Here is a 12,744-nt window from a genome sequence, read left to right on the forward strand (position 1 = left end):
CCCTTCCTTGGTGGCGAGGTGAGTCAGCCAAGCCTGAAGATTTAGGAAGAGGAGAAAGCAGAGACAGACAGCTGTCCTGAGAAGGTAGGCAGAGGACCCTGCCCCCCCCCCCATCAGAGGTTCGCTGTGCCATCTGGGTGGGGGGAAAGGGGGAGAGACACGATTCACAGATGCATAAAGCAAGAGCCAGCTGCCTCTGTGCGTCCAGTGTAGCCAGAGGCCAGCTGGGCTCGTGATCATGCCAAGGCTGCAGTGGCAGCCGGGTCCCCGGGCAGCCTAGGCCCTGTGATCATAGAATCATAGACTCTCAGGGTGGGAAGGGACCTCAGGAGGGCATCTAGTCCGACCCCCTGCTCAAAGCTGGACCAATCCCTAATTTTTGCCCCAGCTCCCTAAATGGCCCCCTCAAGGATTGAACTCACAACCCCTGGGTTTAGCAGGCCAATGCTCAAACCACTGAGCTCCCCCTCCCCAGCCTTGCGGAATGCCCAGCCCCCTGGGCCTTCTTGCCCACGTTCACTTTAACAGCCGCTCTTCAGCTTCGGCAGGATTTTAGGTGGTGGGTTCGTTCCCGGGCCGAAAACTCCCGAAGGAGCGTGTGCGTGCGTAGGCCACGGGGGTTCAGCCGGATACACTGCCGGGGGCGCTCCAGCACGGCTCACAGAACGGGGAGAAGGGGGCTGGTGAGAGGGAAAAGACCGAGTGGATCACGGAGTGCCTTGTTCTAGCTGCTTTCCTGGCCCCTGGCCTGGTAGCATGTGAGCCCCAAAACCATTGATGGAGGAAGGGGAGAAGGGCCCGCCTTTGGTAGATGGGGAACCGGAGTACAGAGAAGTGAAGAGACTCACCCAAGGTCACCCAGGACGTCTGTGGCAGAGCTGGGAACTGAACCCCAATCTCCTGAGCCTTAGCCCAGTGCCAGACCTTTCCTGTCTTCCCTTCTGCCCCCTACCTGTGCAGGGTTTGGGCTCGAATTTCTCCCAACCCCCTCATCTGGTTGTGAAAACCATTTTACCATCCCCCCGGCCACATGTACCTCGCAATTCACACACCGGTCCCTGAACTGCAGCTTCCTCTGGGGAGGAGGGTGGCAACCCCGCAGCACAACTTTGAGTAGAGGGGGGAGTTTGGGCCAGGGGCCCCAGGAAAGTCCTGCCTCTTACCAGAAGTGTCCCAAGGAATTGTTAAATGCTCCCACAGATGGGAGCTCAGCCTGGGAGCAATGAGGGGACCTTCAAGGACTGACCATGCTGGGATGCAAAGCCGGGGTTCCAGAGAGATTAGGGGATGAAACCTGCGATTCGGACCCCTCATTATTCCTTCCAGCCTAATGTAATGCTAGGTTTGCCCCTTGCATCAGCCCTGGGCAGTGACCCATTGGGCTTGTGTCCCAGCCACCATCTGTGGAAGGGGCCCATTAGTGTCACTTCAGGGTCACGTGCCCCAGCGGCCCCCCAGCCCAAGGAGTAAGAGACCAGGTTCGGTGCAGGGGGTGGCTGAGCTGACCTCTGGCATCCCCTTCCAGCCCTAGGCTTCCAGGGTTCTCCCTCTCCCGGGGCAGCGCCGAGCGCTGAGCACTGGGGAGACTGGGCAGGGCCCAGGAAACCTTGCGAGCTCCAGCCCACGTGGCCTTGCCCAGTTGACTTGACTTTGAGAAGACGTATTCCTCCAGCTCCAACGTCCCACTCTTCGGTCCCCAGGAAAGAGACCCCAGATGGGGAAGAGCTGCAAGGTGGTGGTTTGCGGCCAAGCCTCAGTCGGGAAAACGTCGATCTTGGAGCAGGTCCTCTATGGGAACCATGTGGTTGGTAAGTGTGGGGGCAGGGCGGGTGACCAGCAAGGGGGCGTCCTGCAGCCCCCCTCATTCTTGGCTTTTTGTAAAGACCAACCCCCTGACAATAACAAATCAGTGCCTAGCCCAGCTGTTGACGAGAGACCCTACAATAACAAATGAGCATCAACCGCCCAGCGGTCCAGAACAAACTCTAGTGGAACTGCCCTGCCCTCTGCAACTAACGTGGACGAGTGTCAGCACATGATGGAGGCAGAGAGGGTGGTGCAGTGAGAGACCGGGGATGGGGACAGGCGGGTTTGGCTGCCAGTGTCCCAGGTGGGGAGAATAAATCGAAAAATACCTGGAGATGCCATCTCCAGCAGCTCCTTTCTACAGGCTGTTTTCCCCAGCAGGGCTGCTCTACCCACAGATGCGGGAGACCTGAATGAGCAAGGAGCAGAGTATGAGACTGGCCTGGGCAAGGAGCTGCTATGATGTGGTAGTACCTAGGGGTTCCAGGCAAGCTTGGGGCACCATTGTGCCAGGCTCTGCCCCAAACAGCTCCCAGTCTGAACAGAGCAGACAAAGGCCAGGAGGGGAAACTGAGGCACAGGGAAGGGGAGGGACTTGCCCACGGGCACTCAGCCGGTCAGTGGCAGAGGCAGCCGTAGAACACAGTCCTCCCGACGCCCAGTCCAGTGGAACAGTGTGAGGATGCTCCTGCCGCAGTCCTCCGTCACGGCAGACTCCGCAGCCCAGCTCCCCACGTTACCCCACGCCCGCCCGCCTCCCTGCAGGTTCCGAGATGATAGAAACCCAGGAGGACATCTACGTGGGCTCGATCGAGACGGACCGAGGGGTGCGGGAGCAGGTGCGGTTCTACGACACCCGGGGCCTGCGAGAGGGCGTGGAGCTCCCCAAGCACTGTTTCTCCTGCACGGACGGCTACGTGCTGGTGTACGGCATCGACAGCAAGGAGTCCTTCCGGAGGGTGGAGCTGCTCAAGAAGGAAATCGACAAGTGCAAGGATAAGAAGGAGGTGAGGCATTGCTGCAGGGGAGGTACAGAGGAGGCTTCCCCAGGCACTGGAGAGCGGGGCGGGCTGGGTATGGGGGATGGAGTCTCCTTCCCCGGAGCTCCCCATCCTGCCCAGCTGGGCGAGCGCGTCCTTCTGGTGGCTTGTCAGTGTCCTGGAGGAAGTGAGTCGGGGGGTCCCCTCCCCGCCACCGGCTGCCCTCTTTCTTGGATACTCAGCACAGGGGCTGTGAGCAAACAGGCCATAGAGACCGAGCTGGGGGGGATGCAGCCAGCTGTGTGTGTGTGGGGGGGTGGCTTGAGGGGGGGTATTGCATTCTGCTCCTTGGAGTTCCCCTTTTCGTCAGAGGTGATTGGTCTCCAGCGCTGTCAGTCCGGCACCACATTCAAGGTCTCTCTGCTTTTTCTCCTCTCCTTGCCCTGCCCCTCCCCTCCCCCCGGATTTTTAAGTCAGCCAGCAAGTGGCTGAGTTTGCAAGTGCTCAGCCGGCGCTTGTGCTCACACCCTGACCTCTGTCGCTTTGCAAACTGGGGTTGGAAAGCCAATCAGTCCTCAGGGCACCAGCTGGCTCAGAGAGGGACTGCTCCTTGCCACCTACAGCCTTGCACGACTGGCCAGGCCTGCTTGAGCAGAAGGGAGGGAACACGGGCTGTTCGGTGTCGGCTGGGGGTGACAGCGGAGGGGAAGACACACGGGAGGGACCAGTGGTCTGATCCGGTTTGGCAAATCCCAAATCCCCTTATTTCCTCCTCGGAAAGACCCATGTAGCCTCTGCCCAAGCTCCAGCCACAGGGAACTGGACAGGACTCTCTGGAGCCCATCAGCTCTGCTGCTCAGCTGGCCACATGGGTGGGGGCGAAGGCTGGGCCAGGAGCCACACAGCCCAGCCCGAGTACAGCAGGGAATCTGGACGGAAGGCGCCAAAGGGAAAGAGACATTCACCAGAAAGACCGCAGTGCTGGGGGTGAAATCCGCAGCAGCCTTGTCCCTGGGCCTGCCCCAGGCTGCGGTGCCAGGCAGCCGGCCCTGAGTGTGCTCTGTGTGTATTCGTACAGGTCACCATTGTGGTTCTAGGCAACAAGTGCGACCTGCCGGAGCAGCGGCGCGTGGACCATGACGCGGCCCAGCACTGGGCCAAGGGCGAGAAGGTGAAGCTGTGGGAGGTGTCTGTGGCCGACCGCCGGACGCTGATCGAGCCTTTCACCTACCTGGCCAGCAAGATGACGCAGCCGCAGAGCAAGTCCGCCTTCCCGCTGAGCCGCAAGAACAAGGGCAGCGGTTCCATGGACGGCTGAAGGCCTGGCCTCCCCTCCCCCCGCCACCTTGCTCCCACGGCGCATCCACCCTCTCCTGAGCTCTGGGGTGTTGGCACGAAGCCTGGTGAAGGGAGGTGCCGAGTGGGTGGCGGGGGCTTGGCCCCTGGCTGCACCAGGCAGCATGGCGAGGACCCAGTGCCAGGGATGGTCGCTGGGGGCAGTGAGGACATCTGGCCCATCCCTGCTGCCTGGAAGGGGAGGGCAGCCTTGGGCGGCTGGTCTGAACTCGGGATTCGCCCAGACCGTGCCCCGGGAGCCCTGCGAACAGGCAGCTACTGGCCTGGTCTCTGCTCCCAAACCACAGGTGAGACAGAGCCCTTGGCAAACACACTCCTTGCCTTGGCAGGGGGCTGCGTGGGCAGCAGGAGGCCTGCAAAGGCCTCACGGGCTCCAAACTCCATTTGGCCCATTGTAACCCTTGCCCTGAACCTGGAGGGGAGCGTTCCCTCCACAAGAAGATGGTGGCACTACGTAGCTCCTTCCTCCCCCCGTGCCGCAGAATGCCCTGGCCTGGCTCCCCGAAGTTCCTTCCTCCAGGCTGGTGCTGGAGCCGCTGCCCAGCCGGAAGGTGGGCTCTGAGTCCCCGGCTGTGGAGCCCTTGGGCTCCTGAACTAGTCCCTTGAGCACGCTGGAGCTACAGGCGAGGGGTGAAGGCGCTCATCGTCCAGGCCTCTTCGCCCACCAACCGGCACCTGCAGCTGGGAAGGTGGAGGGGGGCTCCAAGATTGCTGGGCTCTTAGCCCCATGCATGCGGCACTCACTCCCTGGGGGCTCCGTAGCTGCCTCCCTGAAGATCGTGGGGAGCAAGGACTGCCCTGGGTCCCTGCAGAACCTTCACTGTCTGCTGGGCTCCTAGGCCCCCCGTCCCCCTCAGCTCTTTAACTGCACCTGGCCCCTCTGCAGCAGCAGAACTGGGGAGCTCGGGTGAGGCCAGGCCGAGCAGAGCTTGGGTTTAGGTTCATTAAGCTCATTAGAGCCTCGTCAGTGTCCAAGCACGTCAGAGCTTTCCCATGCTGTGATCCCAGGCCGAAGGCCAGGCCAAGCCATGGTTTCAGGGTTGCGCCCCTGCCCCTGATCCCGCTACGGCCTGAGCTGAAGACCCCAGCGGGGGGAGCTCAATGCAGAAGCCTGGGCGTGGGCCAGCCGCTAGAGGGAGGCCACGCACCAGCCATTTGCATTGCTCGTTAGGCGGGTGCAGCTCAGCTCAGCCTCGTTGCTGAGGAGCAGCTGGCCCCTGGGAGACACGTTTCCGCCCTGTGGCTCTGTTGGGCTGACGCTCTTTGGACGGAACTGGGGTGGGGCTGCTGAGGTGGCCTCAGCAGGCCATTAAAATGGTCAGTTGGCCAAGAACCAAGGGGGTTAATTTTAGATGGTCCCCGAGATTCTCCTTGGCCAGAAATCTGGGATGGGAGGGAATGTGCTTTGGCTGCTGTGGGGCACGACTGGGGCTCGCTGGGGTGTCCTGGATTAGCTCACCCTGCAGCAGGGCACGTTCTGGCTAGCGTTTCTTTTTTTAATGATTGCATGGATGTAATCTCATGTCAGAGGCATGACATGCCTCCTGGTCAGCAAGCGCCGTCAATAAACTCAGCTCAGCTGCTTTCGGAGCGGGTGTGCTTCCTGGGAACACGGCTGGCTGGTGACATGGCACTACGACCGGGGCCTAGCGAGGGCCGCCTGCGGCCGAGTAGCTCCCAGGCCCTGTTACACACTAACAATTTGTTATTGGTCCAGCCTTGCATTGAAAACTACAGGAAAAGCTTGAGCCAGGCCATCCTTTGGCTGGGGATGTGGCTGGTTTTCCCCAGCTGCTGGCTACAGGGTGAACGATCCTTTGGCAATCCGTCGTGGCGGATGTGTTCCGATTTCCACCTCCGCAGGCTCCAACCTCATGGTCCCAACTAAAGATGGCGCGCGAAAGTCCAGGCGCATTTATACAGGTTCCTTTTATTTACTGAGTAACACAAGAAAGCAATGAGATTCGATTATCAAAATAGTTTCCTTTCCCCCCCCAACGGTTATAGTACATCAAAAAATATACACTGGACAGTACAGAGGGTGGGGGGGGGTACTGGCCAAGTCCCTAGAGGCTGTTTATTTCGTTTGCTTTTTAGTTGTGAAAATCAAACATTGTTCACATCACGCCAAGGGTATTTACAGAGGGGCACACGTCAGCGCCAGGGCCTGTGACCTACCACAGCGTATGCGAACTCAGAGGCGGTAACTGCTTTGGCTAGCGCAGGGGGCGGCGTGCGGGGGTCCGGAGGTGAGGGAGACGGTAGAGTGCTCTGAAGCAGCCCGTTGCAGGATGGATGTGACGGGAAGGAATGGCTTTCAAGGGGTTAAAGTGCGAAGTGTCCTCGTGTATCATGAGCCCGCCGCTGGGCTGAGGGCAGGTTTGACTCTGGGGAAAGCGACCGGAGTCTCTCAGGGTGGAGTGGGGGCCGTGGCTAAAGCTTTGTGCTTCCTGAATTCCTAAAACGACCACTGCACAAGAGACAGCAGGTGCTGCGGCCCCGTGGAGGAGACTGGAGCTGGATGGTGGCGGGAGGGAGCGAACCCAACTAGAGGCAGATGGAGGAGAGGCTGCTGCGGGGCTGGACAGCCGGCGCCAGGGCAAGTCCCAGGTTACCTGGGGGCTGATGGCATTAGGGGATGACCGGCATCACACAGAGGTGTCCAGATCCCTCCCTCTCCCCATCTAAAGCTTCGTGAGGGGACGGGTTGCCCAGTGGCATCCCACCACCAGCCCCCGCCCCCGCAATGGGATTTATGAAAGGGGCTCCTGTGATCTGGGGGGGGTCTAGCCCCCACTGGGACTCCGTTCCCTTGTGGACGCCTAGCGGAGGATTTGCCCACCCTGAGGCTGTAAGGGATGGAGCTGGTCCCCTACAGCTGGCTGGCACTGGGGGTTATTGCAAAGCTCCGTAGGACACATTTAAACCCCCCAAAAAGAACCCCCCAAGGTTTCACCTTCAGGTGCCCAGAAAAACTGGCATCAAAATGTGCCCCTTCCCCCAGCCCCAGGGCTGGCTCTCCCAGTTCTCAGCCCCAAGGCCTGACTGGTTTACCCCAGGCAGGCCAGTCTATCCTGCACCAGCTCCACGCACGCCCAAGCGGGGAGGGGGAGAACAGTCTCCCCGGCATATCCCACGTGTTGAGAGCTGCCATGTCCCCCTGTAGTGCGCTCCTGTAATACGCTGTCCGAGCTCTTAGCACAGCCCCCTCTAGTGGGCTGGGCCTATAGGGGATAACAACCCACTACTACTGCCCGTTCAAGCGGTAGGAATCTGCATTGTGGTGCTGTCGGCCCCAGGTCAAACCCCGCTGGTGACCACGCCAAGGGGGAGGGGGTTGTGGGACAGCACCATCAGGCCTTGCACTGGGGACCTCCAGCACTGAAAGCACAATGCTCCGGCTTGAGCTATAACCGACCCACCTCCTCTGTGGATCGGGGACATGAAACACACAGACCCGTATTGCCCAAAGCACCCTGGGACTGCCCCTGAGCTCTGGGGAAGTGACAATCTCACGGCCCCATGGTGTTTGGAAACCGTGTTCAGCCTCCAGTGGTGGGGGGTGTGGGGGGGAGCGGCAGGATCCTCCCTGTGCTGCCCAAACGCCTCCTGCCACACAGCTGGTGTGTTCAAGTTCAGTCATCGGACAGGTGTGCTTGTGCGTGGGGACTGTGAGCTGCCCAAATCGGAGGGCAGCTCCGCTGGGGGCCCACAGCCTGTGCAGTGGGGAGCAGGGGGCTCTCTCACAGAGGTGCGTGGTTCAGTTTCTGCTCCGACCAACATTCCTCGCTGTGCAGACAGAGCGGGCACCGCCGCTGGACGCAGCCCGGCTACCACGACGACGGGCTGCTCCGTTCGGATTTGCATAGATCGGGACGGGGGGTCACTCCGGCACAAGGTCCGTGCGGGTCGCAACCTTCCTGCATATTTCTATTTACAGCGCGCTACGGAGCCCAGAGCGGCTCGGTGACTGTTCAGACCAGGTCCTCGCGCCGTCTTTTAACACAGCGAAAAACAAACCCATTGCTCCCGTAACGCCTAGCGTGGGCCCTGGAGCCCCACGGTCTGCAAGCTGCACTCAGAGCATAAGAGGGACAACGCCACGGGCTTGTTAAACGAACCTGCTCTTTGATTCTGGGCTGTCGGGCTGAACGAACAGGGAATCCTCCCAGTTTCCTTGGAAGCTCCTAGTTTCAAGGGGGCTGGGTGACTGGATTGTGTCTGCTGGCCTGTTAACAGTAGGAATGCTTTGCAGCTCTCCAAGGAAAGGCGCTATGGAAGGACAACATGCTTTATGAACCTTCACTCAGCCTCCCTGCGAGGTAGGGACAGAGCTATCCCCTGCTTAATTGGGGGAAACTGAGGCACTAAGAGGTGAAGCACCGTGGTGCAAGGGAGTGAATGGCAGAGTTGGGAATAGATGCCAAGGAGAAGGGCCGTTCTCTAACCAGTTGACTCCAGGCCTTAGCTGAACTGAAAATGGAACCCAGGTGTCCTGATTCCCCACGTCCTGTTCTTACACCCTGTCCCAGGTCTGGGAGGAGAATCCAGAAGTCCTGTTGTTTAACCACTTGACCTGTGGTTTTCAACCTGTGGTCCACGGACCCCTGGGGATCCTCAGACTATATCTCATTTCCAAAGGGGTCCGCAAATTAAAAAAAGGTTAAAAACCACTGCTCTAGACAAACACTCCTATCCAATTTGAGTGGCCCTCCGCTGCACTTCCGTCGTTGGATGATAATGTGTTTTCTGAAGTGAGCAGCAAAGGGGTCTCTGCTGCCAAGGAGCCCCGGGGTTCAACTGTTTGTTCTATGGGAAAACGCTGTCCCTGTTTGCCGGTGTCTGTTCTTGTTAATTTTCCCTCTGGATTTCCTGCTGCTGAAATGGACCAGACCAGAGGAGCTGGAGAGTAACACTCCCTGCATCCTCAGATCCAGGATGGCTCAGGCAGTAGGAAGGGCAATCTTCCACCACGCGGCTCTCTGCCTACGTGCCTCATGTCCCACGCAGGGCTTAGGCTGTGTCCTCCCTGCTACAGGTGGAATTTGTGCTGGGGAGGTTTCTCCCACTGGAAACTGGCCTGAGATCCACCACAGACTCCTTCCAGCAGGGCCTATGATCTGGGGGTCGCCAGGAACCTGGGCTGGCTCTGAACCAGCAAGTCTGAGAGAAAGGCCCTCCCTTTCCAGAGGGTCAGCCAGGCCCCTTCCCTGGTTTGGTTTAAATGAATCACTGGGAAGGGGATGAATGAAAAACTCACTAGCCAAAGAGGGGCACCCGCTGGCCATGGGCATCAATGGGCCTAGGGGATCCTGGCACTGTCCCTTTAACTGAATCCAATCAAACCAGACATGGAGCTGTGTTTTTGGAGAGCTACTGAGTGAGTGGGTGGCAGAACCGACTGGGGCACTGGGCGTGGGTAACGGGGGCACAGCCAGGCCTGGCAGAGCAGTCAGATGGGGAATCTCCTAGCCCAGTGAGAACCCGCTGGGAGTGAAAGAACCCCCCTGACCGCCGATCAACGGTTACAAAGAATCATTTGCCTTCAATCGGAACAGAGCCCTGTCCAGTAGTGCTGCCCCTTGCTGCATAGCTCCCCGGGCTCTTCGCCACGTCCGGGAGAGACGGAGCCTTGGAGGGCGCGAGGCTCTAGTAGGGCGCGAAGACGATGGGGCCGGGCGTGGTGCGGACGTGGCCTGGCGGGGTTCGGAAGAGCGCTGGTCCAAGGAGCGGGGCCTGGAAGAGGGCGGTGGCTGGTCTGAGGGTGAGTGGGCCAGGCATGGCGCACATGGCTGCCGTGGTGAGGGGGCTTGGGAGGAAGCGGGTGGCCAAGGTTTTGGTGAGGTGCTTCTGCAAAGCCAGCTTGGACTGTAGGAGGGGGAGAGAGAGAGAGAAAGAGACAAAGCACGTGAACCACTTGGCTGCAGGAGGGGAGAGATCCTGGCATCGCCGGCTCTGCGGGGGAGTGGAGCAGCCAGCCCTGGGCTCAGGGTTAGTCTGATAACAGGCATGTGGGCACGGAGACAGGGGTCCAATAGTCACCCAGTTTCTATTTCATAGGAACTGCCCCAGGGGATCAGACCAAGGACTCTTCTAGTCCAGAGCCTGCACCTTCAGAGGAATCCAGCTAGGCTCCTGACCTCAATGATATCATGTGGACATGAGTTCCATAGGCCAGTCATTCATTGTGTGTTGGAGGGAGGCATATTTCTAGGTCTCAGTTTTGAATCTTCTGGCTTTCAGTGGATCCTGGACTTGGTCTTTGGGCCAGACGAATGCAGACCACTAACCCCAACCCAGAATCCATCCACAATGGTGACTCTGGGGACTCAACTTGAGCCTCCATCCTAGGTTTCCTACATAGTAGAGAGAGCCACGAAGCTTGCACCTGTGCAGGGAGGTTCACAGCTGATAGCCAGAGGCCTTTCTCACAGATCTACTCTAGCTTCCCCTTTGAAGTTCATGGCAGGGATCCTTGGGTGGGGCTGTTGGCCTGGGCTATCCAGGAGGTCAGAGTATTACACAATCCTAATTGTTCCCTCTGGCCTTAAACCCCTGTCCATCTAGGTAGCTATTTCCTTTAATACTGAGGTGGGAATCCATCGGGTCAAGGAGCCGCCAGTATCAGGTTTGTCCTTGAAAGGACTTGACATGCGGCTGCAGGATACCTCCAAAAGCATTTCATCCTGTCTCCCTGCGCAGACAGGATACTGCTGATCTGGGAGACCAGGAAACTATGGAGCACTTTGCGTCCTAGGAAGATGCTGAGAATTCTTCCCGGATCTCAGTGACCCCTGATGCGCCGGAGTTCAAGTGTCCCAGGTTTTGTTTCCAGCCAGGGGTCGGTGTGCACTTGGAATTACTCCTCTCCCCACTCAGGCCCTGTCTCCCCACCAAAGCAACCCTTCTAAAGCCATTTGTCAAGAACTGATCTGGTGGCAGCTCACAGGGCAGACAGGCCAGGACTGGTCTTAAAGCAGCTAATCAGCTGGGAGTAGGGGGCTCGAGAATGGCTCTGTACAAAACTATTAGTAAGTGTTAGCAGAACCCTTTTCTGTATATGGCATCAGAGCACAGCACCGATGCGGCCAGGGAGTCTGGGCTTGAACCTACCTGAGAAATGACCATCAAATCATCAATTTCCCCCCTCGGGACAGGAAGCAGAAAACAAGGCCCAGCATAGCCGATTGTTAGCGCTATGTCACTGGGACAGGACTAGCCGCGGCTGCACTGCAGACCAGACTCGTGACTCTGTGAACGAACCCTGGAACTTGGCATGAGCTGAACAAAAACACTGCCAACCCCAAGCATTTAAAAATTGTGAGTCAGCCCCCCTAGAAACCATGGGATTCAGGTAAATATCATCCTCTTTTAAAAATAAAAAACACTGAGTTCTTCTTCTTTGCTTTGTGGTATCAGAGACTGTAAGAATCTCCCTTCCAACCTTCCCTCCACATTCACGAGGGCTAGAAACTCACTGTTTTGTTCAATGAAAGCTGAGATTCTGACATAATCAGAGGACTCCTGGAGCTGGGGCTTTGAAAACAGAAACCACCACATATCACAGGCCTCGTGATAAAATCCCATGAGCTGACAAACAGTGTGAGCAACATTTCAGACAGGCACCATGGCCAGAGGGCTTCTGGGAGACAGATACCTTCAGAATACTCACTGCGAGGACAGCGTTCTTCTGGAGCTTGTTGAACGGGCTGTATTTTGGCTTGGGTGGCTTCCCAGCAAGCCTGTCTCTGTGTCTCCTGCTGCTCACATGCTGCAGATGGAAAACAGAGTCACACACGCGGACAGCAAACAAACCCACTGCATGCGAAGTGACCCTGCAAAGCCACGCTCTCCGCCTGGGAATTCAGCTCGCTCGCGGTAATTACGAAATGCAGCCTTTGCTTCAGTCTCTAGGGTTCTGGAATTTGCATGTATGTATAACGATGGTCCTTGTTTGATCATCTGCAGGAACGGAACCCGAGACCTCTGGAGCGAAGAGCATCAGTCGTTAGTGGTTGAGCTCCACAATCGAGTCCCTTAGCTTGCAGCCAGTAGCAAATATACATGGAAATAAACCTCTGTGCACGGTCTAGTCACTAGAGGTGAAGAGATGGTTCGCATGGGGCATTTGTGTTCCACGGAAGACCCCTGCTCCCAGAATGGCTTTTCTCAATACCTTGGGCCCTGGGTTACCCACCTGGCAGCTTCTTTCTGAACAAGGCACTACTGAATATACATACATTGACTTATCTGCAGCTGTGCCAGGCACCTATTTCACTCCATTGTCTGATCCCTGCGTCTCTCCATCTCCTAATCCCCAGCCACCCAGCCCCTCCACCCCGGCTCTGCAAACCTCATGAAAACAGCAAGTGTTGTTCTCTTCCCCTGGAGGGGAGGAGCAACCGGGCCCAGGCAAAGGGATTCGTCGCCCCCCCACTGCACCACAGAACTGCGCTTTGCAAGGTGCCATCTGCAGTGGGGACTTTTTTCTGGGGGATCTGGGAGTGCACGGATCATCCTGCCAAGCGACCCCCTAAGGATGTTTTGGGGGGCTGTGGGGCAGGACCCTCCCCACCCCCTGGCACTCATGAAAACCTCAGGG

At 58.1% G+C, this 12,744-nt stretch overlaps 2 protein-coding genes across 5 annotated transcripts in view; one reads left to right on the forward strand and one right to left on the reverse strand.

Moving 5' to 3' along the window:
* On the forward strand, positions 1-5,728 carry NKIRAS2 (NFKB inhibitor interacting Ras like 2). 3 transcript variants are annotated; one of them, XM_084616099.1, is made up of 4 exons: positions 1-84; positions 1,701-1,808; positions 2,572-2,813; positions 3,865-5,728. In XM_084616099.1, the coding sequence occupies exons 2-4, from the start codon at positions 1,715-1,717 to the stop codon at positions 4,102-4,104; spliced, it is 576 nt and encodes a 191-aa protein (XP_084472225.1). In that variant the 5' UTR covers positions 1-84; positions 1,701-1,714; the 3' UTR covers positions 4,105-5,728. The 3 variants fall into 3 exon arrangements, with proteins under 3 accessions (XP_084472225.1, XP_084472226.1, XP_084472227.1); XM_084616100.1 differs by having other exon boundaries at positions 8-84; positions 1,673-1,808; XM_084616101.1 differs by having other exon boundaries at positions 14-84; positions 1,526-1,808.
* Positions 5,729-6,039: 311 nt separating this feature from the next.
* The window catches only part of LOC311513861 (zinc finger protein 385C-like), a 195,395-nt gene continuing 188,690 nt past the window's right edge, over positions 6,040-12,744 (reverse strand). For both annotated transcript variants that reach the window (XM_084616005.1, XM_084616007.1), the window contains 2 exons: positions 11,800-11,913; positions 6,040-10,010 (listed from right to left, as the gene is read on the reverse strand). In XM_084616005.1, the coding sequence (XP_084472131.1) occupies positions 9,792-10,010; positions 11,800-11,913 (333 nt within the window). In that variant the 3' untranslated portion in view covers positions 6,040-9,791. The remainder of the gene's footprint in view (positions 10,011-11,799; positions 11,914-12,744) is intronic.

This window comes from Lepidochelys olivacea, assembly GCF_965140295.1.
Source record: "Lepidochelys olivacea isolate rLepOli2 genome assembly, chromosome: 27".
Classification (NCBI taxonomy): domain Eukaryota; kingdom Metazoa; phylum Chordata; order Testudines; family Cheloniidae; genus Lepidochelys; species Lepidochelys olivacea.

Excerpts from the sequence above, each read along its gene's own strand:
- NKIRAS2 (XM_084616099.1), top strand. The coding sequence starts at position 1,715 with ATGGGGAAGAGCTGCAAGGTGGTGGTTTGCGGCCAAGCCTCAGTCGGG. Across the intron at positions 1,809-2,571 it reads CTATGGGAACCATGTGGTTG|GTTCCGAGATGATAGAAACC; the intron begins GTAAGTGTGGGG and ends GCCTCCCTGCAG. Across the intron at positions 2,814-3,864 it reads AGTGCAAGGATAAGAAGGAG|GTCACCATTGTGGTTCTAGG; the intron begins GTGAGGCATTGC and ends GTATTCGTACAG.